This window comes from Leuciscus leuciscus, assembly GCF_965113295.1.
Source record: "Leuciscus leuciscus genome assembly, chromosome: 1".
In the NCBI taxonomy this organism is placed as follows: domain Eukaryota; kingdom Metazoa; phylum Chordata; class Actinopteri; order Cypriniformes; family Leuciscidae; genus Leuciscus; species Leuciscus leuciscus.
The window spans coordinates 13,298,725-13,324,786 of record NC_138725.1 but is presented as its reverse complement, the minus strand read 5'-3'; the positions used below and the strand labels follow the sequence as shown (position 1 = coordinate 13,324,786).

The 26,062-nt window shown below is 38.1% G+C and overlaps 3 protein-coding genes across 5 annotated transcripts in view; 1 reads left to right on the top strand and 2 right to left on the bottom strand.

The window, feature by feature from the left end:
- The window catches only part of LOC309500584 (GTPase IMAP family member 8-like), a 69,318-nt gene that overhangs the window by 42,699 nt on the left and 557 nt on the right, over positions 1–26,062 (bottom strand). The gene's annotated exons all lie outside the window — the stretch shown is intronic.
- LOC309499157 (GTPase IMAP family member 8-like) lies at positions 957–16,242 on the top strand. 3 transcript variants are annotated; one of them, XM_082170252.1, is made up of 4 exons: positions 957–1,229; positions 9,656–10,258; positions 13,910–14,595; positions 14,746–16,242. In XM_082170252.1, the coding sequence occupies exons 2-4, from the start codon at positions 9,670–9,672 to the stop codon at positions 15,163–15,165; spliced, it is 1,695 nt and encodes a 564-aa protein (XP_082026378.1). In that variant the 5' UTR covers positions 957–1,229; positions 9,656–9,669; the 3' UTR covers positions 15,166–16,242. The 3 variants fall into 3 exon arrangements, with proteins under 3 accessions (XP_082026378.1, XP_082026377.1, XP_082026376.1); XM_082170251.1 differs by having other exon boundaries at positions 13,910–15,052; positions 15,089–16,242; XM_082170250.1 differs by having other exon boundaries at positions 958–1,229; positions 13,910–16,242.
- The window catches only part of LOC309500022 (GTPase IMAP family member 8-like), a 127,974-nt gene continuing 122,524 nt past the window's right edge, over positions 20,613–26,062 (bottom strand). Inside the window, exons 2-3 of the mRNA XM_082171557.1 lie at positions 22,403–23,146; positions 20,613–21,878 (exon numbers count right to left, since the gene is read on the bottom strand). Of these exons, the coding sequence (XP_082027683.1) occupies positions 21,124–21,878; positions 22,403–23,146 (1,499 nt within the window). The 3' untranslated portion in view covers positions 20,613–21,123. The remainder of the gene's footprint in view (positions 21,879–22,402; positions 23,147–26,062) is intronic.

Genomic DNA, 26,062 nt, shown 5'->3' with positions numbered 1-26,062 from the left:
TTTCTTTACAACATGTCATGTTCACACAATTCAGTTGATGGTACTCATTGTTTAACCCCTTCCATTCCCATAAATGGTGTCTTCCAAACAATATCCAAAGCAAACTTTTTTCTTTCTTTCTTTTTTTTTTTCTTTCCCCAAATAAAAGTTATCATCCATCTTTAAATTCATGATGAAGAAATGTTTGGGTAAACAATGTTTTCCATCAACACTCAACCAAATGCGTCTTTAATACAGCCAAACAGACTTCTCTGTGTCTGAAGCAAAATACTGCATGCTCTATAAGGAGTCAGAAAAATCAAGGTTATTTTCAGATAACATGTTACACACAATCTCTTTTGTTTGTGTGACAGGAGTTTTTCAGCTGCGTCTGCCCTGGCATTTCCTACAGAAACAAAATCTTTTTTTGTTAGTATGCGCTGTGCATTTACAAGTAATAATTAGCATCCATCAAATCTGATATGAATTCAGCATGAAGAAAAGGTTGACCATCTGACTTAACATCTGATTCAATGTTTCCACAGTCCCCCAAAATCATGTACTCCAAACTTATAACGAGAGTCTAGAAAAAAATGGGATGGGAGAAATTGTGAAAAAAATATATTTTGCGTTCCCCGAGATATTTTGCATTCCCTTGCAAAAATGTTGTCTTCCCTCTCAAATATATTTGCGTTCCCACGCTAAACCTGTTGTGAGCTCGGACACACACTTCCTGTTTTAATGTCCAGCTGGCAGTGTTTCAGAGAGCCGTACGTTAACAATGCACGGTTCATAGTGTTTGAACTTGGACTCAAATATAAAGAAATACGGTCAGTGCTTAACTCAAGGAGTTCAGTGAAGTTGGCAATTGTCACAGGTGTCAGATCCACTGCGAGGAGAGAGATCTGTCAGTCTTGCCTGCACTTGCACTTGCACTAACGGCTGTTAGGAAGTGGTATCGCTTCCTCTTTAAGCACTCGCGCTTAGTCTCACTGTGAAAGCAGACGGGAAGCACAGTATCTTTCACTCTCTCATACAAATGTCCTATTTACGGTCTCTTTGTAACTTTATAACAGTGTACATTGTGTTAAAACTTTGGTGATAAGCGTAATTAGCAAACTCTCTTTGAAAGTGGCACTTTTAATCGTGATCTGTCTATCGTTTCATTCGTGTTTTTCAATGCTGGAGTGAGAGAGTAGGACTTCCGGTGTGTTTTTGCTCAATTTGCCTCTTACTACTCTTCTTTAAAGGTATGTTTGCACACTTAATGGTTATTTAATTAGTTTTAAGTTTCAATGTGATTGAATAGCAGTCTAAGATATAATATTATTTTGACCATAGTCAGTTCCCACATGGTTCAATCTTATTCAATGATACGGCATGATTGTACCAAAAAGACTTTATATCACACAATATTTACACACATTTTCTTGATGCGTTTACATGATGGAGCGTTGCAAGGATGCTTAGTATTTTTTTTATTTGCATTAACTGTTATAAACATTTTGTGAAATATATTTTGTTGCCTACATTCATGCCTTTGAGCATTCACGCTTCCGGTGTGTTTTTTCTAATTTTGCCTCATACTACTCCTTTTTAAGTAAGGGATAATGTATATCCAGCCGGTTGTTCTCTCCCGACAGGGTGATGAGGACCCGACGCGAAGCAGAGATGTACATTATCCCACTTATAACACGGCTACTTGCCACACGAAATATTGATCTGAGTTTAAATATTTTATTCGGCTTTTAAACGCAAAGCTTCCGTGGAGAGAGCCGTTTCAGCGGCAAGTTCAAACTAGAAGGACATTTAAGAGATACGGTATACAGTCATAAGACTTATTCAAATTGTACCTGTTTATGTCTCATAATCCAACAGTGTACAAAACAATAGCCAAAAAATGGCAGCAGCAGCGTTTGTATGAAACGAGAGAGCGAGTCCATCATACTGGATGGCATAATAACAGAACTGTACACAAAATATTGATTCGACTGAGGCTACGTTTACACGTGGATGGCTATTTTCATAAACGGACATTTCTCCCCTCTTCGTTTTCAAAAATAACATCGTGCACACGAACCTGTGTATATGCTGTCAAGAGCATGCCAAACCTGTAGGTGGCAGTGTAACGAGAAGCTCAAGCCCACCTTAGCCAATCAGAATCCCAAAAATGGTCACATTCTGTGACGTCGCTGCCTAAAACTCCGTTTTTCTCAGTTTACATGCAAACGTGCAAACGAAGATTTTCAAAATCTCCACTCTGGCCGGAGTTTTTAGAAAGAATCGGTTTCATTGGCGAATCCTCCGTTTGCGTGTAAACGAAGGGTGCAAACGAAGGGAAATGTCTCCGTTTTTCAAAATAACCATGTACGTGTAAACGGGGCCTGAGTTTTAATACTTTATTAGCTCACCAAATGCAAAACTTCCACAAAGAAAAAAACGTTCCTATAGCGCTGCTGACTTCAGTAACCCGGATCTGTTCTTTTCATCACAAAATGTGTGGGTTTATGTGTTAATATTAGCATATTTCGCAGATGCAGACTAGTCTATTTGATGTGCAGATTAACCTAGACATACAGAAAAAACCTTTTAAGATGTTTATGACTTATTAAAATGTTGTATACAAAACTGCTTTAAAATATGCTTAGCAGATGTTTACACAGCTTTCCAGTTGAAGCGTTCTTTAACCCTCTGATGGTCTTTATTTATGTCTACACTCTGGGTTTTGGGGTCTCTAGAGACCCCAGAAAATAACATTTAATTTTGTAACAAGATAATAGTTTTTTTTTTTTTTACAAATGTAATTTTATTCTGTTTGTTAATGTTTTTACTCAACATTTGTGCAGTTTTTGGAGAATTTATGATATTTTTTAAATTTCTATAAATAAATAAATAAATAAATATTTAAATTGCCTTTTTACAAAAAAACAGCATTTGATGTAAAATTCACTTTATAAAAGACCCAGATTTCTAACTTTCATTCATGGGGATAACATGGATGATTTTAAATGGTTTAATGTAACATTTTTGCCCATTTTTTGGAAAATGCAGTTTTAAAATAAAAAATAATAATTTTAACCACTAGATGGCTATAGAGCTCCAGTATATGCTATTTGCTAGTAGACTACCTGAAAGATATCTTTTCACAAGTTGGATTCAGTTGGATTCATATCTAAATATTATAAAATCACAATTATAACAAAAATAAAATATTTTTGTCAAAGTTTAGCATTTTTTTGTACCAAAAAACCCCCCAGTTTTTCAATAATGTTACATTATGATTAGAATCAAACCTGAACAAAATGTTACAAAGAGAAATGTTGGAGTCTTAAGATTTTATCATTTATTTCAATCATTTATTTTTAATCTAATTCTAGATTCTAGACACACACAATTGCGTGTGTGTGTGTGTGTGTGTGTGTGTGTGTGTGTGTGTGTGTGTGTCTGAGAGATAAAGAGAGAGAGAGTGTGTGAGTACACATTGTCGATGTGCCAGTGTCACCACACCACTTTATATTTGAAGTGGTTTAGCATTTTGGATGATTTTATTTGACAAATTATAGCCTTACAAATGTTCCTGTGTGTGTATGTGTGTGTGTGTGTGTGTGTGTGTGTGTGTGTGTGTGTGTGTGTGTGTGTGTGTGTGTGTGTGTGTGTGTGTGTGTGTGTGTGTGTGTGTGTGTGTGTGTGTTTACATTTTCAATGTGTCAGTGTCACCAATTTATTTTTGTGGTGGTACTGCATTTTGGATGATTTTATTTGACAAATTATAGCCTTACAAATGTTCCTGTGTGTGTGTGTGTGTGTGTGTGTGTGTGTGTGTGTGTGTGCGTGTGTGTGTGTGTGTGTGTGTGTGTGTGTGAGAGAGAGTGTGCGAGTACACATTGTCGGTGTCAGTGTCACCACTTTATATTTGGGTTGGTTCTGCATTTAGGATGATTTTATTTGACAAATTATAGCCTTACAAGTGTGTGCGTGTGTGTGTGTGTGTGTGTGTGTGTGGTGTGTGTGTGTGTGTGTGTGTGTGTGTGTGTGAGTACACATTGTCGGTGTCAGTGTCACCACTTTATATTTGTGTTGGTTCTGCATTTTGGATGATTTTATTTGACAAATTATAGCCTTACAAATGTGTGTGTGTCTGTGTGTGTGTGTGTGTGTGTGTGTGTGTGTGTGTGTGTGTGTGTGTGTGTGTGTGTGTGAGTATACATTGTCGATGTCAGTGTGACCACTTTATATTTGTGTTGGTTCTGCATTTTGGATGATTTTATTTGACAAATTATAGCCTTACAAATGTGTGTGTGTGTGTGTGTGTGTGTGTGTGTGTGTGTGTGTGTGTGTGTGTGTGTGTGTGTGTGTGTGTGTGTGCGTGTGTACATTTTCAATGTGTCAGTGTCACCAATTTATTTTTGTGGTGGTATTGCATTTTGGATGATTTTATTTTACAAATGATAAGAGAACAGTTTTTATAGTCTCAAAAATGTATTCCTCTATATGTGTGTGTGTGTGTGTGTGTGTGTGTGTATACACACGTGTTGTGAGCAATATAATTTAGCATTGTGGATGTTTTTTGCATTGGTGGAAGTGTGCCACTTTATTTGTGCCATTTCTGTCGATGTGTTCTGCGTTGTTTCTGATTTTGATGATGAATTTTGTCTATTTTGATTGCGGGGTCTCCAGAGACCCCGAAGACCACGAGTGTCACAATTTTTGTCACGCTAACATAAAAACAGATATCATTCCAATTTTTTTTTTTTTTTTGTAGATCTAGTAAGTGTTGAGAGCCGTAGAAGGTTTCATACCATTTGGACAAAGGGAACATTTTTTTTAATTTGAGCAAAAGTCATTTGGGGTCCCAAAAGACCCCATAAACCATCAGAGGGTTAAAGGGTCATGAAACCCTGTTTCAGCAGCAGTCAGTTCCCACCACAGTTTTGAAAAATGCTACAGAAGTGGACGTGGTTAAGCTGGAGGAAGAGGAGAGACTGACAACAGCAACGGCTTCTGATTCAGACCGTTTCATTTCGCTTTCATTAAAAGTGTAAAAGCTTCACACAAATGCACGCTGCAGATTACTATTATAGACAGGGGTGCACATAACTGGTGCTCACGTGTGGTAAAAATAAACGACGCGCAGCAGAAAACATGGAAGGAAGCGCTTTTGAGTACCAACATTTTGGGACTTATTTTGCTGCAGTATACAGTGTTTCCCACAGGATTTTTGTGAGACTGTGGTGGGTGGACATTGGTTCCTCTAAGACCATTTTGTGCATTTTAAATTTAAACGCATCAATCTTGTGCATTCTGATAGTAAAAGTAAGTGACTAGATCAATGAAGAAATTAGTTCTCTTGTAAACAATTTTTTGCTCTATTATATAATATATGACTCGTAATATATGATATGAAAGAAGAAAAGCATATACACTGGCGTGCTCCCCCGGAAGAAAGTTTTGTACATTTTAAAGACCGGCTGCTCTGGGGACAGACACTGGCTCCGGCTGCTCCGGGGACAGACACTGGCTCCGGCTGCTCCGGGGACAGACACTGGCTCCGGCTGCTCCGGGGACAGACACTGGCTCCGGCTGCTCCGGGGACAGACACTGGCTCCGGCTGCTCCGGGGACAGACACTGGCTCCGGCTGCTCCGGGGACAGACACTGGCTCCGGCTGCTCCGGGGACAGACACTGGCTCCGGCTGCTCCGGGGACAGACACTGGCTCCGGGGACAGACACTGGCTCCGGGGACAGACACTGGCTCCGGCTGCTCCGGGGACAGACACTGGCTCCGGGGACAGACACTGGCTCCGGGGACAGACACTGGCTCCGGCTCCGGGGACAGACACTGGCTCCGGCTCCGGGGACAGACACTGGCTCCGGCTGCTCTGGGGACAGACACTGGCTCCGGGGACAGACACTGGCTCCGGGGACAGACACTGGCTCCGGGGACAGACACTGGCTCCGGCTCCGGGGACAGACACTGGCTCCGGCTCCGGGGACAGACACCGGCTCCGGCCCAAGTGTGTGCGTAGCCCACACACACTACATTGCTGTGGCCATAATAGCCAGTTTCGCGGTCACTGAAGGCTCAGGAACAGACGCCACCGGCTCAGGCTCAGGAACAGACACAGGCTCGATGGCGGCCATCTTGTCAGGGAACACAGGCTCGGCAGGCATGACGTGAACAGTCTCTGGCTGGGCAGACGCGACGTGAACAGTCTCAGACTGGGCAGACGTGAGGTGAACCGTCTCAGACTGGGCAGACGTGAGGTGAACCGTCTCTGACTGGGCAGACGTGACGTGCACAGTCTCTGGCTGGGCAGGCGTGACGTATCGCTGGAATGCTACAGGCAGAACAGGACGCCTGGGCTGTGCGTCAGTGATCACAGTCTCCTCCGGGATTGTCTTAGTGTTAAGAATCACTGGACCGTCAGTTGAAGAGGCCCCTTTCTTCCTCCTCCGTCTCCGGACCACCGGAGTCGAGACCACCGAAACTGGGACCACCGGAACTGTGACCACTGGACACGGGACCACCGGAACTGGGACGCTCTTCCTGGCCTCTCGCTCCTGCAAGCGAGCGAGACCCTCCACCATCTCCCCAAAAGTACCGTGATCATACGCCCTCCGAAGTATCCAGTCCATGGGTTCGTCGAGGGCGCAAAAGAAAAGGTCCTTTAGAGACTCATCATTGAATCGTAATCCCTCTGCCACTCCAAGGAGTTTGGCCGCAAACTTCCTTAAGTCCGCGCCTTGTTGGCGGAGAGAATTTAGGATCCGAACACGGCTAATGTGTTCGTATAGGGGGCACGACACAAAGGGGGTTGGTGGATGGTGGGGAAGTCCTTGCTGAGTTCTCAACATGGTCGGATCGTTCTGTCACGTTACAATAAAGAAACTAATGGAGAACTCAAATGCAAGGAGAAATAATATTATTATAAAAGAAAAGACAAAGCACAAAACAAAACCCACGAGGGGAAAAACATTACAGAATACAAAACAAGAACTTCAAAAAGGAACATACCAAGCGGGTTACAGGAGAACAGGAACACATGACAAGACAACAATCCGACAAAGACTGCAAACACAAAGGAGCTTGAGGGCTCGGTGCTGGGCGGATCCGGCGGTGAGGGCTCGGTGCTGGGCGGATCCGGCGGTGAGGGCTCGGTGCTGGGCGGATCCGGCGGTGAGGGCTCGGTGCTGGACGGGACCGGCGGCGAAGAGGGCTCTGAGCTGGGTGGAACCAGCGGCGAAGGAAGCGCTGAAAAAAGGTCAATTAAGTCCTTCTCGTCTAGACTCTGGCTGAGGACAGGAACAGGAGACACTGGGCGGACAGTCTCTGGCTTGGCGGGCACGGCGCATACTGCTTTGGACTCGGCAGATCTAGCGTGAAGTGCGGGCTCGGCTGGACTGGCGTGAAATGCAAGCTCCGCTGGACTGGCGTGAAGTGCTGGGTTGGGTGGCGTTCTGGACCGGGTCGCAACACTCTCCAGACACCGGGTTACCGTCTCCTTCCAACTCAGTCCGGTGGTGTCTGGGAGGTTGAGAGGACGATGGAAAGAGGCCCCGATCCAGAACAGGGTGCTGAGGGTTTCGTCCTTCAAAGAGCTGAAGAGGGCGAGCTGCCAAAACTTCTTGGCGAAGCTCAGGATGTCGTGGTTCTCCTGAGCCACGAGGATGAATTTGAGGTGTTCATCCATTACCTTGGTCGGTCAATCTGTCAGGCTTCCTGGGTGGATGAAGTAGGAGGCGAACACGAAGATGCAGAATCCAAGGTTTTAATTCTCAATAATCACAAATACAAAGAACAGGGAGCGAGTGCGCAGAACATAGATAGAACCTAACATAAACATTGACCGACAAGTGAAGAGTGAAAACCAGGAACTTAAATACACACACAGATGAACACAAGACAGGTGATGCAGATAATGATGATGAACAGGTGGGTAATGAAGGGAGTGAGTTCAGGTGTGGAAACAAGGAGGATTCTGGGAACTGTAGTGCAGACAGGACGATGACAGACAGTGAATGTGACACATACGGTGCTCGGCAGTGATCAAAAAGGATTTAAACAGTGAATTTTGAATCTCTTCTTGTAAACTCAGTGATTTGAATTCAGACGGCAATTAAATTCCCACATGACCTGTTTGTCAAAAAACAGTAGGTTCTAATTTGGCCAGGGATTTTTACCAAAAATGGGACTTAACCCAGTAAATGTTCAAAATACCGGACGAGCCCATGAGAAAAAATATTAGTGTCCGAATAGGACTTATCTAACAGTAGCCTATGCTTTCACTGGCCTTTAAAAGTGCTCTTTTATTAAATTAATAATAAAATATATATAATAATATAATTAAAATTCTAAAAACAATCAGTGTATAATGACAATTATTTATTATTTGCATGAATACACTTTAATTAGCCTAACTGAACACTGTCTGGGTGTATTACAAATTCAGAATTATTTTCATATAGACCTGCAACAGTGATAAGGTGAAGCTAAGAGTGGTCCAGACCAACCTTCCGAAAGTATGACTTACAGAAGGTATACTTAACTAAGAACGTTTCGGGAAACACGTATTAATGATAAGGTACAGCTTAAGGTGTAACTTAAGAACCACGTAGCGTTAAGAAGGTTTCGGGAAACCCAGCCCAGATTGTCAGTCCGTCCCTGCTCTCCAGTGTTTCCCAATAGAGCAAAAAACAGCTGTTTTCACAGCTTTGTTGGTTTCGGAGGGTGTGACCGAGAGCGTGAGTGCTCACACAGGATTGCACTATCCCCTGTGTGTAGGCATGCTGAAAGGGCGTTCATGGATGACTCATGTTCCCATTGCGGGAACATGACCATCGCCGTGTTGCGGTCGTGACACCGATACCTTCAAAGAGGTGGAGCCCCTTCGCTTATTCCCCAATCTAGCGCTCCTTCTGCCCAGCAGAAGAAGCCTACTTCGGTTATTAGCCTTGGTGACATGAGGATCACAGTGAGATGTAACCCGCCGAGTCAACTTCCTCGGGCTCCTCACTCCTCTTTAACGCCGCAAATTGCGGATCCTCCAAGAGAGCGCACTGGTCCGTCCGCGGCGGTCCCAGTCGTTACTTATTATTTCTTCTTCATTTGTGGGTCTGTGTTCTTACAGAGCCTGCCAGCCTCTTCAAATGTAGTAAACCTTACTAGCCATTTGGTAAACCATGGTAAATCAGACTAGAGTGTGGTAAATCGTGGTAAACCATGCTAGAATAGTGTAAAGCATGGTAAACATTGGTAAATCAAGATAAACATTTGTCTTATATTGCAATAGCATTTGTTATGAAAATAGCAACATACACATATAGAAACAACAAAGGTACAACATGCCACTAATATAAATCTATAGTGAAAAATATATTCCCTTAATAGATAATAAATTATTATAAAATTCAGGTTACCATAATAAATACAATTAAATTGTATAATTGACATAGCAACACTGAATTACTTGACTAATTTATCAAACCATTTAAGTTGCTAATAGTGTATCCATTACAGAATTTAAAGGTTTACCCATTTCTTTCTTTCTTCCTTCTTTTTTTTTTTTTTGAAGGCTTTTATATGAAATTATGAAATAGAAAAACGTAGGTAACTTAGGTTATGTCCCATAATTAGGTCCTTTAATTATTAAACCATGTTAATTTTACTTGTTTATAGGCTATAGAATAAAAATGGATAAAGACATCTGTATGGAACATCTCTGTTTAAATCTGGTCTTGCTGGGAAGAACAGGAGTTGGAAAGAGTTCATCAGGAAACACAATACTGGGACGAGACGCTTTCATCTCAGAGAGCAGCTCCACTTCTGTCACACACAATGTGGCTGACGAAATCGGTAATATTTGTGGATTACCGATCAGAGTTTATGACACACCGGGATTTTCTGATACAGAGTCGAGTAAGGAAGATCTTAGGAAATATGAAAAAATTCTTCAGGAATGTGAATCGGGCCTGTGTGCGTTTCTGCTGGTTCTCCCAGCAGACAGATTTACTAAAGAAGATCAGGAAGTTCTGGAGAAGATTGAGGAGCTTCTGGGAGCAAAGCGTATACAAAACACCTGGATTCTCTTCACAAGAGGAGATGAACTGGAAGAAGAAAACAAGACCATAAATAAAGTCATCAAAGAAACTGAATACTTAAAGAGGCTTTCTCAGAAATATGAGGGCAGACACCACGTGCTCAACAACAAGCAACAAATAAAATGTGACGATCAATCAAATGCTCTGATATCTAAAGTTCTTCACAGGAACATAGAAAATCGTAAGTGTATTTTTGTCTGTTCACGTTTAGCATGATGGAAGTAAGCCGGGTGCACACTGTATGATCTGTAATAGTCCTTTACGATTGTTGCTCGTCAGACTGTACAAACATGATCCTCAAGTCACACTGGTGGATCTCAGTTGTCATTAATGTCAGATTTTACGGCAATCAAGACACCTTAAAAACAGATGCATGCAGGAAAAGGTTTTACATCATCAACCATTCGGTGTCTGTGAGCTGCATTACATGCAGGACTGAAATTTTGGCCATGTGAAATTACATATACATATAAATTACATATATGCAAATATAAATATTTTTATATAAATATACTTAATATGTTATATAAATATATATATATATATATATTATATGTATACTTTTTAAAATATTATAATTATATAAAGGTACGCAAAGAATTGCATGCATCTTGTTCTGATGCACAATGCAAACACCTGAAAGCAAAAAAATAATAATAAAATAATGCTAAAGTGGTAGCTTGAGCTTTAAAAAAAAAAAAAAAAAGTCATGCCCAGGGATCCTGACCAATTGTGAATGTGGCGAGTTCGGAGTTAGAATGTATTAGGAAGATTAACAGTAAAGGAAAACCTTTCATTTTTGACAACAATAAAAAGTGGTTTAAAATATTTCTAAACTTGTAAAAATGTAACAAACAAAAACAGGCTATGGCAGAGGTGCCAAATCCTGTTCCTGGAGATCTACCTTACTGCAGATTACAGCTTCAACCCTGATCAAACAACTGGACCAGAGGTGGTCTTATATTAGGGAGATGAGAGGCTCTGTATCTCTTTCCATTGGTTAAATGGTAACGGCTAACTTGATCATGTGACACACCTCAGCCTATTGTGTAATGGCAGTGACGTCAGTGCCCGCAGTTTTATGACAGTCAGTTACAGTTTATGTTAATCAGCTTTGTGTGGATTATTAGCGCGTTGGTATTGTGAATAAATGTTCTATATTTTGTGTTATATCGCTAGTAAAGATACAGTAGGTCTGCATTGTTTGTGGAATGTACTTTAAAAAAAAACTACCTTTAAGATAACACTAAAACGTATTTGTAATTTAATACATATTTAATTAATTAAAAGTATATGTTTATGTATTTTTTTAACCATCATTCATTAAAAAGCTTTATATCATCATTAGGCACACAGTTGACCAACATTTCATGTTTTATTTGAATTAAACACAGTTTAACACAATATTTATAATTAAATTATTAATTTTGTGTTTATTGATTAAATTGCATAATATCAGCGTCATATGTATACATGCAGTTATAATAGTCATTACAATTCAAGTCTTATCATAAGTTAATGATATGCATTTTACCATGGTAAAACCCGAAAGCCAAAGAAAGAAAACATTATTTATTTTAACATTTTAGACAATAGGCCTATAGGCTACAGTATCACGCAATATTACTATTAAATACGATGGTAATGCCGTAAATGAGTCATACCTGTCACAACATTCCCTTCTCTGACTTCTCTTACAAAATAGCCTTTTAATCATAGTAAGGTCTACATATCGTTCCCAACAAAAGTATTGTTCTTTACAATACAGTAAAAGTATTGTTAAAGCGTGGTTGATTAGCAAAAAGGCTGTCAATTCATTAATGGAGTTTCCTCACAAAAGTGGCTTATTCAGTGTAGTGAAGCCTCTTCTCCACTGCCATACATTCATAAAACACGCCCTCTGCTCTCAGTGACTTTGACTGAACCAGCTAATTAAGATCTTCAGGAGAACTTGATAATTACAGACAGGTGTGTTTGATCAGGGCTGGATCTGAACTCTGCAATTATTTTAAGCAGCAGTGATATTGTCTCCATAATTGTAATTTAAATATGAAGGTAAATACAACCTTAGAAGAACAACAACACATGACATATTACACTGTAATTATTTATTTAACAAAAATAAAGCAAAAATTGAGATATGTGAAAAAACAAAGTTTATTTCAAGATATCGCTGCTAAAGGTAATCTATTGAAGAAGTCGTGAAGTGACGTGATGGTCAACCAGATGCAGGTCCTTTATTGTGGAGATTGCAATATATTGTAAAGTTGTTTACTAGAGGTTTGTTGTTTTGCTGTTTTTAAATAAATTAAAGCCATTGTAAAGGAATGTAAACTCCTGCTCTGCTCATCCAGCATGGGTTGCAGTCGCGTGTCTCACACAGTGCAGTAGGAATCACAGTTCACTGTTCGGGTGATGATGGCGGATGATTCGTTGCGCAACAGAGCCTATACGTATGATAATGTCTTATCTTGTATGCTTGCTCAGCACCGCCGCTCCCTATACAGAGAGTACGTGCGATCGCGAGTCTGAAAGTGAAACGCAAGCTTCCTGATGCGTATAGAATTTACAACATTATATTACAATCATGTTCTCATTATGTATATGACAGATTGGCACTGCACTTAACTGTATTTCATAATCAAAGTGAATCCAGGCATTACTGTGGCCTTTCAAATACAGTTTCACTTGATTTTCCCAGTCTGGAAGGCATGCTGTCTAATGTCAAATCAGACCTCAGAAACTGCCCAATCAGAGAAAAAAGAGAAATTAATTTTTTTAAAGTGAGAATGATCATCGTTTTGACGATCGTCATTGTCACATACGAGTTCTCGAGTACTTGTTTCCATCCCTAGTTTGTACTAATGTGCTGTATTTAGTTTTCACCAAACATCTCCGCTTTGGTCTCGTCTGTCCAAAGGACATTGTTCCAGAAGTCTGGGGGTTTGTACAGATTAAACTTAACAAACCTAAACTGTGCTGTCATATTCATTTTAGAGAGGAGAGGATTTCTCTCGGCAACCCTTTCAAGTTTAATTTCTATGCTAGCACTGCAGTAAGGGTGAACTTCACACTTGACTTCTCTAATGTGGTCTATAGTTTCTGCTAAATAAATAATGACATGATGTAATAAGTCATGTGTTGTTGTTCATCTGAGATTGTATTTACCTAATGTTAAAGGGATAGTTCACCCAAAAATGATAATTCTGTCAGTAATTACTCACCCTCATGTTGTTCCAACCCCATAAGACCTTCGTTCATCTTCGGAACACAAATTAAGATATTTTTGATTAAATCTGAGAGCTGGCTCACTCCTCCATAGACTTATAAAGACATTATAACTTGCTGGCCCAGAAAATGTATTAAAGACATCGTTAATATAGTCCAAATGACTCCAGCGGCTCAATCTTAAGTTTATAAAGCGACGAGAATACTTTTTGTGCGCAAAAACAAACAAAAATAACGAGTCACTTGGACTATATTAACTATGTCTTTAATACATTATCTGGGCCAGCAAGTTTCAGTCCCTTAAAAGCCTATGGGGGAGTTAGACAACTCTAAGATTTAATCAAAAATATCTTAATTTGTGTTCCGAAGATGAACAAAGGTCTTACGGGGTTGGAACAACATGAGGGTGAGTAATTACTGACAGAATTATCATTTTTGGGTGAACTATCCCTTTAAGACCTAAGGACTAGATTATTTTTATGTTCTCATACATAAAACCACATAATTCAAAGATACTTTCTTTTTCACATGTACAATATCCATGTACAAAGTAGGTGGTATAAGTTGAGGTATAAGTGTGATCTGCTTTTTTCCCTTCATATAGTGTCGAGAAGACAAAGAACTCCAGTCAACATTCCTGTCGAACGTCCTTTATCCAGAAGAATCGTGCTGTTGGGTAAAAGTGGTGTTGGGAAGAGTGCAGCTGCAAACACAATATTGGGAAAGAAAGTGTTTGAATCTACAGTTGGCTCAATTTCAGTGACCCGTGAATCTTCAGTGAAACACGCCACTGTTTCAGGCAGGAAAGTGTCTGTAGTTGATACTCCTGGATTATTTGATACACACATGAGCTCTGAGCAGTTATTGGTTGAGATGGCGAGAAGTGTTTACATATCGAGTCCTGGGCCTCATGCTTTTCTCATTGTGTTTCCTGTGAATAGATTCACTCAGCAGGAGGAAGAGATTGCTCAAATCATTGAGATGTTGTTTGGTGAAGAAGTGTTAAAATACTCCATCATTCTTTTCACTCATGGAGATCAGCTAGAAGGAAGGTCCATGAAAGAAATCATTGAGGAGAATGAAGCATTAAGACATCTAGTTGATCAGTGTGGAGACAGATTTCATGTCTTCAATAATAGAGATGAGAATAATAGAGAGCAGGTGAATGATCTACTGCAGAAGATTGACACAATGATAGAGCAGACTGGTGGAGGATACTACAGTAATCAGATGTATGAAGATGCTCAGAAATTCAGAAAAGAGGAAGAGACTAAGAGATTAATAAAGGAGGTAGAGCAGAGAGTCAGAGCAGAGATACAGCGTGAGAACAATGTGAGAGAACAACAAGAGAAGATTCAAAGACAAGAAGAGATTGAGAGAGTGAGAAGGCAGACAGAGAATAGAGTGAGAAAGCAGACAGAAAAGAGAGTGAGAAGGCAGACAGAGCAGAGAGTCAGAGCTGAGTGTGAAGCTCAAATGATGTCTGAAATGGAAAGACTTAACGTAAAAAGACAGAGAGAGGAAGAGGAGAGAAAACAACAAGAGGAGATTCAAAGACGAGAAGAGATTGAGAGAGTGATAAGGGAGACAGAGGAGAGAGTCAGAGCAGAGATACAGTGTGAGAAAAATGAGAGACAACAAGAGGAGGACAAAAATACACCAGAGAGTGAAGAAAGAAGTGGATTTAAGAAGTTTTTTTCCAAGTATTGGAAATACTTTTTGATGGGCATTGCAGCTAATGCTATAAGTGTTGGTAGAGTTGTTGGTGGAGTTGTTGGTGGAGTTGTTGGTGAAATTGTTGGTGGAATTGTTGGTGGAGTTGTAGCCTTAATTGTTGATAAAACGCAGAAGCGTAACTAATGGGTGGAAAGAATGTTGTAATATCATGAAAGGTAATTTTAATGCCAAACACAACTTAGGTTGAATGTGATTATTGTAAATTGGCGATTTTTGATGGTTAATTTCCTATATATTGTGTTATGTTGCCAGAAGGCCTAAATATGAAATCTTCTGTTAAATCCCTCAAATTGGAACCTCTTCTAAATGATTTACATGTCTCAAAGATAACTGATAAAATTGAAATATTTATGGACAATCTTTTAGTTGAACGACTCTAGAAAGACCACGCCAGAGAACTTCATAAAGCGTAGAAAATGGAGAAGAGGAAGAAGACAGGCAAGGACCCATCTTCCCCGGGACGAGCTGATCTGGCGAGGCAAGCAGATGATGAGGATTATCAGGCAGAGGGAAAATTGCATAAAATATTACTAAGTATTGTGAGGGGATTTATGTTGTCAGAGAGTCAATTTAAATGTCCTAATTGTGAAATATAATGCTTGCAAGAGAGGCTTGAATTGCTTGATACAAGTCTGCCTTGCAACTAAGGTGTTTGTAGTTTAAATGTCATACTTTTGCAAAAGAAGCTTGAATCCCTAGAAGCAGGACACAAGTTTGCTTTGCAACTTAAGTGTTTGTGGTTTCCTTTGATCTCTCTGAATATACTCAACGTTTCAACAGGCTATGCCTGCTTATTTGACCTTTAGCATAATTTAAGAAGAAAGAAAGAGGTCTCTTCACAGCCCGTGAGGAGGCGAGAGCCAGGATGCTGCAAGTGAAGGAGCGGTTAAATATATAAAGTTTGATTGATTCACCAGAATGATTGACAATTAGGAAGACCAATAGTATAGGCATTCCACCCGGAAGTAAAAAATCCTCCGCTATACCTTTAAGCTTTCTAGCGTAGGTGGCAAAATATGAGATATGTATATGTGTTTATTGCATAATAGCTTTAACGGTGGAAAGTTCCAGGCCAGTTATTTCACCTTGTAAGGGTTGCTGCATTGTTTCTAAAGCGAAGATTCTTCAGCATTGGCAGCACCGGCATTTATTCTTGATTCTTGATGTCTGTGTGTCTACATGAAAGAAGAAAAAAAAACATTTGGTTTCTGAACAACTTTAAGAAATCCATTGGATTACAGTGAAAATGCTAATATATATATATATATATATATATATATATTATGTTATTCAAGAACAGTGCTGTTATAATCAATAAAGTAAACCTAACTCAGAGATTAGTCTCTAAATGAGTTCAGTGTTTCAGGTCAAAAATGATTGTTAGAACACCATCAGATCACTTTCTCTCTTTGTTCATCTGGCTGTTATAACTGAATTACAGCAGCCAAACTACATCTAAAGTTAAAAAAGTAAGGGTCAAGAACCCAACTAAAGCAAACACTGATCTCCATAATGGTGACTTTAAATTTGTGATGTTCTCCTTCAGTGATTCTGCTTGTTAACATCAGGTGTCTTCAATAACGCTCAATCATCACTCAATTAATCATTTAATTATCTCATTAATTTCAACCCTGGGGATTTAGCTGTTTAATGAGTTTTAATACCTTTAAAAACGTCCACATTATGACAAACCATTAACACAAAAAGTTACTTATTGTTCCCCGAATAAGTAACTTTAATAACTGTATATTTATAATAAACAAGCCGCTCCTGTAAGAAGCCCTGAATGTAAATTGATTTCTCCTGTGCTACACTAGAGCCTTTGGAGAAACAGAAATGAGTGAAAACAGCACAGATATTCAATTAAAGCATAAGTTACCACTTAGTTTGACTTTCTCCAGAGCGACAGTCACACTGATGTCTGCTGATTCACCAGCACACTCTCGTCCTGTTGGAGAAAAAGTTAAAGGTCAAAGTGCATTTCCAGGAGTGTAGTATGAATCTACTTGAAATTTACCCTGTAAATGACAAAGCAACAGCTCAAACTTACCATCAGATTCTTTCTTAAGTGAAGATTCTTCAGCATTAAATGAATGTATTGTCTTTTTTGAGTTTATTGTCTTTGTATTATTCTGAAACTTTTTAAAGTAAAACGAAACCATTTTTTGGTGATTCGAAAAACTTTTAAAACAAGTCTCAGAGTGATTTTTTTCCCTAGAAGTATCTTTACTTTGTTGTAGTTTAGATATGAATACTAAGCAAACGCCCAGTGAAACAGACCCAGGACTGAACTGGATTGGACACCGCCGAGGACCCTCAAACAACTTCTAGCATCTTTAACCTGCAGGTAAGGACAGTGTATGTTTGTAATAGGTTATGTGAATGTTGTAAAATGATTTAGATGTTACAGCGGTATAGAAACACAATAACTGACAAATGAACAAAAAACAATAAATCAGAAATACTTCCAGAAGAAAAGTAAACACAATCTGTTATAAAATACAAGTAAATAATCTAAGAACAGAAAACCTTCACTTTACTATTTAAATCAAATCAGATTATATATGTGCATTATACAGCATATACTTCATGAATATAAATAGAAAAATATAAATATATAGAATATAGAATATAAAAAAAAAAGAGCCAATATATGCACCTGTTCCAATCTCAGTCATTTGAATCTGTTCATTAGAGGCATGTTTAAATGTCATTCAGTTCTCTTCATAATTTTCATTTAACAAATATACCTTGTTTAACTTATAAAAATATTAGTTTTATGATAATAATAATTAAGAAATTTGTGTTGCTAGAGAAGCCTGTCAAAACAATAACACTCTATAGCTGATAAGAGAAAATGGAAGTTGAAAGAAAATATTCAGTGGTTGACTAACGACTGTGTAACAAGTGCCCTCAACATAGGTTGGTGTAATGGACCAGTTTCAATGTTAGTGGCGAACAGAATCAATACTGGTAGTAAATAAATCACAGAATCATGTAAGGAAAATACTCCAAAATATATTGTAATTCAGCAGCATAAACAGCATGAACCATAATTTGAAACAAAACGATAAAAATGATACACAAAATATGAAATCTCTGTATTGTCTTTTCCCCCTTTTATTCTATTAAGATTTTAATTATTTTTTATAATTAAAAAATAAATATGAGAATACTTTTTGTGCACAAAAAACAATGAATAGTTGAATAAAGTTGTTATTTATGTTGTTTTTTGTGCACAACAAGTATTCTCGTCACTAGGATAAGCTTTGGTTGAGCCACTGTAGTCACTTGGACTATTTTGTCAATGTCTTTACTAACTTTTCTGGGCCGGCAAGTTTCGATCCCATAGAAGCCTATGGAGGAGTGATCCAGCTCTCAGATTTCATCAAAAATACCTTTTTTATAATTTTAATAATATAATTTGTGTTCCGAAGATGAACGTAAGTCTTACGGGGTTGGAACAACATGAGGGTGAGTAATTACTGACAGAATTTTCATTTTTGGGTGAAATAACCCTTTAAAGGGGTGGTATAACGCCCCTTTTTAACAAGATGTTAAATAAATATCTGATGTCCCCAGAGTGTGTATCTGAAGTTTTAGCTCAAAATACTCCACAGATATTTTTATATAGCATGTTACAATTATCCATTTTTGAGGGTGAGCAAAAATGCATCATTTTGTGTGTCCCTGTAAATGCAAATGAGCTACTGCTCCCGGCACAGAGGGCAGAGCTACAAGAACTTGTGTGTGTGTGTGTGTGTGTGTGTGTGTGTGTGTGTGTGTGTGTGTGTGTGTGTGTGTGTGTTAGCAGCTTGCAGCTTGCCGACATGCACTGAAATACAGTCAGAAATTTTCAAAATGTTCCTTTTAAAATCAAACCGCAGTCGGACAATGAAGGAGGGACTCAAGAAGAAGACGGCATGTAGAAAGCAACAGGACGTTTCTGAATGGTTAGCTGATTAATTTATGTTGTTGATGTGGAGTCAACTATCTTCAAGTCATTGATTAGCATATTCTGTCACGATAATCTATAAATCGCTTGTATGGGAACTATTGTAAGATGCCTACAGAGTGACATGCTATTGCATTTGTGTTACGCACTGTATTGCAATACATTTGAAAATACGGATAGCATGAGCAGACTCACAAATGTGCTCGACTACAACAACTCTTCCTCTTCTCATGGACTCACCCCCTTTGATGCATGTAAATTTTAGGGTTTGTGATGTCACTAACCCGGGAGGAAGCTTGTGTAGTATCTATCAGTCGTTTGTTGTAGTCCTTAAAAAGGGATTTCTGTAAAAGCAAATATCTCCCTTTGCTTTGAACTTTGAGTGTTGTAACTTTGCAGATGTTGTTTATGCTCAAACAGCAACATTACACACTAACTAAAGTTAGAAAAGTCAAATCATAATCAACCACCCCTTTAGTATTTTTTTTTTTTTTGTGCCAAACAAATTAACTAATGTAAAATAAACATTATTGAATAATAAACTAAATGAAAAAAAAATGAAAAAAAACAAAATTAAAGCAAAACAGCAGTGTTGGAGCTGCAAACCATGCAAAGGAGGATGCAAAACCATTAGTTAATAATTACTGCATCAGCAACTAATAAAGATTCTAAATGATTAATAGATTAAGTAATATATGAACTGTTATTAATTAAATGTGTCATAATGTATTAATTCCTTAATAACTTATTTTATTAACTAAAAGTGTAAATTAATGAATTAATTACCACAGTTGGTTAAAGCAATGTACTTCAACTTTTAGTTGTCTGCTTGAATTAATCATTAACTAATTATTTGCAAATGTATCATTATGTTTTGACTTTACTTGTTGAGGCACACGACTATTAACTAATTGGTAAGTAATATGCCAATGCTCTTTCTATTACTTATAGAACTGTCTTTGTAAGTTGAAGTAAAACTGAACAGTATTTGTCTTTATAAAATAAAAATGTATTTGAACAAAAGATAAAAATACTCAGTAGCACCTCATTGCAGTACACGAGATCCAGGGGGCGGAGTTGGATCCAGATTTAAGGGGTGGAGATTGGTAGGTTTAGGGGTGGGTTTAGGTATATGTAAGGTGGGAGGAGTTGGATCTGGATTCAACTCCTTCCCCTGGATTTCGTGTTCTGCAGTGAGGACCAATTAAAATAATTAATATTTGTAGCAATTAATATTTATAGCAAAATATCAAAAGGTTACAGGTTATAATACTTCAGCTTATCCAATCTCAACAGGGCAGTCCTGTATTGGAGAATTACACAGGCTATTTACCTTGCAGGCAGTTCAAGCAATAGATATAAAAATAACTTGTCCTCATCCGAGCTATTCAAGTTAAGATAATACAGCAGAGCAGTTTGAGCAAAAAGAGTTTCAGTTAATAAACTAAACTGGAAGAGAGCTGATTTCTCCCCAGGGATGCACACGACATCAAAATAAAAAATGCAACAACTAACAGTCAAAAGGCAGTCATATTTATACGGAACCGGGTTACATTGTTCCTATGCAGTTTCTTGTTTTTTTTTTCCAGAGGAACTAAATCATGTGACATCAGCCTTCTATTGCCTCAGTCAAGGAGGCTTCTGGTGTCGACATTGTTTCCTGTGATTCAGGCCTCTGTGTAAGTGTGTGCGTGTATATGTATCTGGAAGTGTATTTGTAGGTTCAAAATATCTTTCGAAATTCAAATAATTCCCTACAAATGTTATATCATTTAATATATTGATCATTCATATATTGGGAAATTCACGAGTTCCTTTGGCCATATAATCTTTAAGCTAATAAGGTTAATCGTATTTGGCTTGCTGTCCGCAGTGCAGGGGTTTGAGGAAGTGGCTTCAACTCGAGCTTGGATACACCCCCCAGTGGGACTACTAATGCTCGGAGGATGAGTATAGTAGTAAGATGCCTAAATTATATTGATGGAGTTGGGGAGGTGGAGGGATGCCAAAACAGCTGATGCCAGAGCAAGGTGAGCGGCTGCTTATAAGAAAGATTAGATGGGTTCACTCCTCCCGAAATTACGTTGTGAACTTCACTATATTTTCTTTTCATAAGGGTATGGCCCTTATTTTCCTTTTGCTATTGCTATTGCTGCGATTGCTGCTGCTCCTAACCCTCCTCCTACTACCGCTCCTACTCCTACTACGCCTCCTCCTATTACTGTTAGCGCTGTTTGCCCGTAGTCCATCAGTTTTTGTTTAAAAGCCTCTTGTTCAATCCTTCTCTGGGCCTCTTTAAATATGTAATTAGTGTAGTGCTGTCCTCCATTGATCCTCAACATTTCATCAATCTTCTTCAGCAGTTTTGTGACCTGAGAGCGATTACTCGTGTCTTCGTTGTTGAATGAGTGAAATCTGCCACCGCACTCATCAACAAGAGCCTTGAGATCATTACTTTCACTGATATATTCATCTAATGAAAGCCCCTTCAGAAGATCAGTGTGAGTGAACAGAATGATGGTGTGATGAGAAGCTTTTTCTCCAAAGTTATTCTGAATCCATTTCACTGTTTTCTTCTCTTCTTCTGTGAATCTCACATCCAGTCTGATGACCAGCAGAAACACATGAGGACCAGGAGAAGACATGTAGATGCACTTCAGAATCTCTTTCTTCAGTTCTTCTTCACTCATTGACGTATCATATAGCCCTGGAGTGTCGATCACTGAGATGATTTTATCCTCCACTGCAGTCACACGTCCTTGACAGTGTCTAGTCATAGACTTAGCAGAACAACCTTGATTAAACACAAAGTCGCCGATGATGGTGTTTCCTGTTGAACTCTTTCCTGATCCAGTTTTACCCAACAGCACAATCCTCAGATCTGATAAAGAGAGAGGAATTTAAAATGGTATTTACACTTTAAAAATGATGCTCAATAGGGGCCCTTTACTCAGTGGGCCTCGAAATTACATAAAATGACTAATAAGACAGAATAAGTATATAAAATAAGTTAATTAGCATTATTTTAATTTACCCCCTCAACAATTTTCCCATCGAATAACCAGAGTTTCAATTGTTTTGAAAAACCTGGATATGTTGTATGAGGTCAGCTAATTTTAAAAGTGTGATTTCTAGAAAAGTCATAGTAATGGTACACCATTAGAGGGGTGTTTTACACACCATTACACACTAACTAAAGTTAAAAAAGTGAAATCATAATCAAGCACCCCTTTAGGATAATTCATGGCCAGGTGTTGGTGGTTCTTTGCCTCCATATCGTGTTTTTTGTTTGCCTCCAATCAATGCACAACGAGCCATAGATTATCACTTACAAATAATTTACCTTTTTACGTGAAAATCTCTCAGAATTAAAATAAATAAAACCACAAATGGCTAAATATTTACCCAATTTTAAATGCAAACTTTCTCTAGCAATCTTCTGTATCAGCCCTTCCATCTCTTCCTGGCTCTTCACCTGTTTCCTGAGATCTCCCTGGTCTGCAGAATCCTTCTCTCTCAGATTCAGTTTCACTTCTTGTTTCATGTCCTCCTTCTTCAGATAGATCTCATGCCTGTAGTTCTGTCCTCCATTGTTCTTCACCATTTCATCAATACTCTTTAAGAGCATTTTGATCTGGTAGGGATCACATTCACTTTTGCTGTTTATCACGTGATATCTTCCCTCAAAGTAGTTCAGCAGCTCTTTAATATTCTCACTCTCAATGAATTGAATCCATTCTTTTCTGGATATTTTGTCTCTTCCAATAAACATCACCATAGTGAACCTCATAGCTTGAGCCCCAAAGTTCTCCAGGATTTCCTCCACAACGTTCCTCTGCTCCTCTCTGCAAGTCTCCAGGTTGATGATGAGCAGGAACACGTGAGGACCAGGAGTGGAGAGATCCAGGCTCTTCATCATCTGCTTCTGCAGCTCTTCATCAGTCAGTTGAGGGTTGAAGAATCCTGGAGTGTCGATGATGGAGATGTTTCTGTCTTCTACTCTTCCTCTCTGTATCTCACTCTCTCTGGTTCTGCTTTCTTTAAATGCCTCTCGACCCAGAATTGCATTTGCTGTAGGACTCTTTCCAGCGCCAGAGACTCCCAACAGCACAATCCTCAGATCGATTAAATCATGTTGTTCATCAGGCTCTGTGAAAGAGAAAGTTTGTTGAAAGAATTAAGATTAAGTTTAAGAATAAGTTTGCTTTCATTTAATTATAAAATTACCTTTAATCATATTGACAAAACCATACAGTCATTTTATATTTAATTACAATGCTTTAGTCTATGTTTTCTAATTGAGTGTTATCTGCTCATTTTAGTTTTACCAGTCATTTGAGCGTTAAAACAGCCATGTTGATCTGCTTTATCAATGCAGAAATGTATTCTGAAAACAACTGCAATTACTGAAAAAGAATCAACTTAAAGTCAATGACCAAGAGCCCAACTAAAGTAAACACTAATCACCATAATGGTGACCTCAAACTAAACATTTTCAACTAAATATCAACATCTAAACCTCAGTTAATTCTCAATAAGAGCTTCTGTTTGGTTAGTAATAAGTGAAGCTGGTAATGCTGTTTGTGGAGTTGTTTAATCCTCCTCTGCTGAGATCTTCACAGATTTAATGTCTTCTTTTATCTTCATTTTATTTCATCTAAGGCTGCGGCTGAAGAAAGTTGTAGTTTTTCTTCTTATTTCTCTTTTGAATGATTGAAAGAATGTTTCAGGAACATCATACTAACCTTAAATAACATTGTAGTAACATGAAGGAAACTGGACATTTCTATGTTCTTGGAATGTTACAAATGAACGTTTCTAGAATGTTGAATTGTTAATCAAAATAAACGTCAAGAAAACTGGACTTTTTTTTAAGTTCCCAGAACCAACACTGAATATATTTGGAGAAAGTTCTCATAACAAAAAAATCTGTTAGCTGGGAATGATTTAACATTGTTTTTACAGGTTGTAACCAGACCAACAAAAACTTGGAGTACTTTTAAGAAACTTTACTGACTCCTTTACTGACTCCTTTACTGACTCCTTTACAAGGGGTGTGTGTGCGTGTGTGTGTGTGTGTGTGTGTGTGGGGTGGGGTGGGGTGGGGGTTGCACCTGAGACCCACGTCTCTCTGTAGGCAAGGGCGTGGTGAGCTAGTGTCTGCTTACGTCACAGGGCACCACAACTTCCAATAGGAAAATTCAACTGCAGTTGCCACCGTTCAACCCAAAGAGGGCAGCACTCAAACGTTTTTACACCATATATTGCAGAATTAAAACACTTTATACCCAAATGTCAAAAAATGTGCAGCATTAGTAAAGCCCCAGTCTTAAAGATCATTAACTCAAAAAAAGTTATTTTAGGGTTTAGTTACCCTTTAAAGGAAGATAAGTTCAGTTAGTTCCTTGTTCCTGTTTGTGATTGTCAAGCACATTTAACTTTATTTATTATTTTTCTTGAGAAATGCATACTAATTTTAAGCTTATTTAATGTTATTGCATCTACACAGAAGGTATGTTATCCTAAGAAGAAATACACAAACATGTTCAAGTAAAACTGAGTTTCTGCCTACTAATAAATAAAAATAATATTACATTTAATAACAAATCTTTCCAAAAAATGGAGACACAGTATTTCATTCCTTTCAGGAACAGCTGGGAAACACTGAACTTGTGTAATAATATAATTTCAAGTATATTTGTCCCTTGCATGTCCTTATACAGAGGTGATGTAATTTGCCTTCTGCTAGTCCTTCATTGTTCCAGTGAACAGGTTAATAAACAGTAGGGGTAAAAGGTAATGTGAATATGAGTATGATATGAGATAAGTCGTTGCCAGACAGAATTCACACATACACATTCTGGTCTTTTTCAGCAGAGACTAACATGTGTGTTTGAAAGGGATATAAGTTATAACTCAGCCTGGATGTAATATACTATATTTGCCTCAAGATGTTGAAAAGGTTTTACTTCAGGTTGCTAGCAGTCATTACGATATGGCTTACAGAAGTCTGCAGTCATGGGTTCAGTGGAAGGCAGTTGTATAAGAGGATATGAGTGTGACTGATGAAGAACTTGCAGTGAACTTTAGCAGGACTTCCATCTACTGGACATAGTAAGTAACGCTTTCAAATTAACTATACGTTTAACTTATTGAGGGCCTTTTGCACACTAGTGCATCACTAATAATAAGTTCATCCATTTTCTCCTTTACATGAATGTGACTGATGCACATTCTGTTTATCTCTATTTACTGTTTTTTTTTTTTTTTTTTAGTAATCATGTTTGTTTTCATGTTGTTCTCTGTTGTGCTGAAGCTTAAAATATTTTTGCATAAGAAAATGTAATTTATGATAAATATTAGAACTCAGCCTGCATACTGTACAGCATTAAATACTTGCTATATACAGTACCAGTCAAAAGTTTGGAAACAGTACTATTTTTAATGTTTTTGAAAGAAGTCTCTTATGCTCATCAAGCCTGCAGTTAAAAAAAAAAAAAAAAAAAAAAAAAAAAACAGTAATATTATGAAATATTATTACAATTTAAAATAATGGTTCTCTTTTTTAATATATTTTAAAATGTAATTTATTTTTGTGATGCAAAGCTGAATTTTCATCAGCAAGTACTCCAGTCTTTGGTGTCTTATGATCCTTCAGAAATCATTCTAATATGATAATTTGATACTCAATTATTATCAATGATGGAAACAGTTTTGCTGTTTAATATATTTTTTTGGAATACTTTTTTCAGGATTCATTGATGAGTAAAACGTTAACAGCATTTATTCATAAAAACAGCATTTATTCAAAATAAAAACATTTCTAACAATATAAATCGTTACCATCACCTTTTATCAATTTAACGCATCCTTGTTGAATTAAAGTACTAATTTCTTAAAAAAAAAATAGTTATTGTTCCCAAACTTTTGAACGGTAGTGTATATTGTTACAAAAGATTTCTATTCTAAATAAATACAGTTCTTTTTAACTTTTTATTCATCAAATAATCCTGAAAAAAGTATCTCAGGTTATAAAAAAAATATTAAGCAGCATAACTGTTTCCA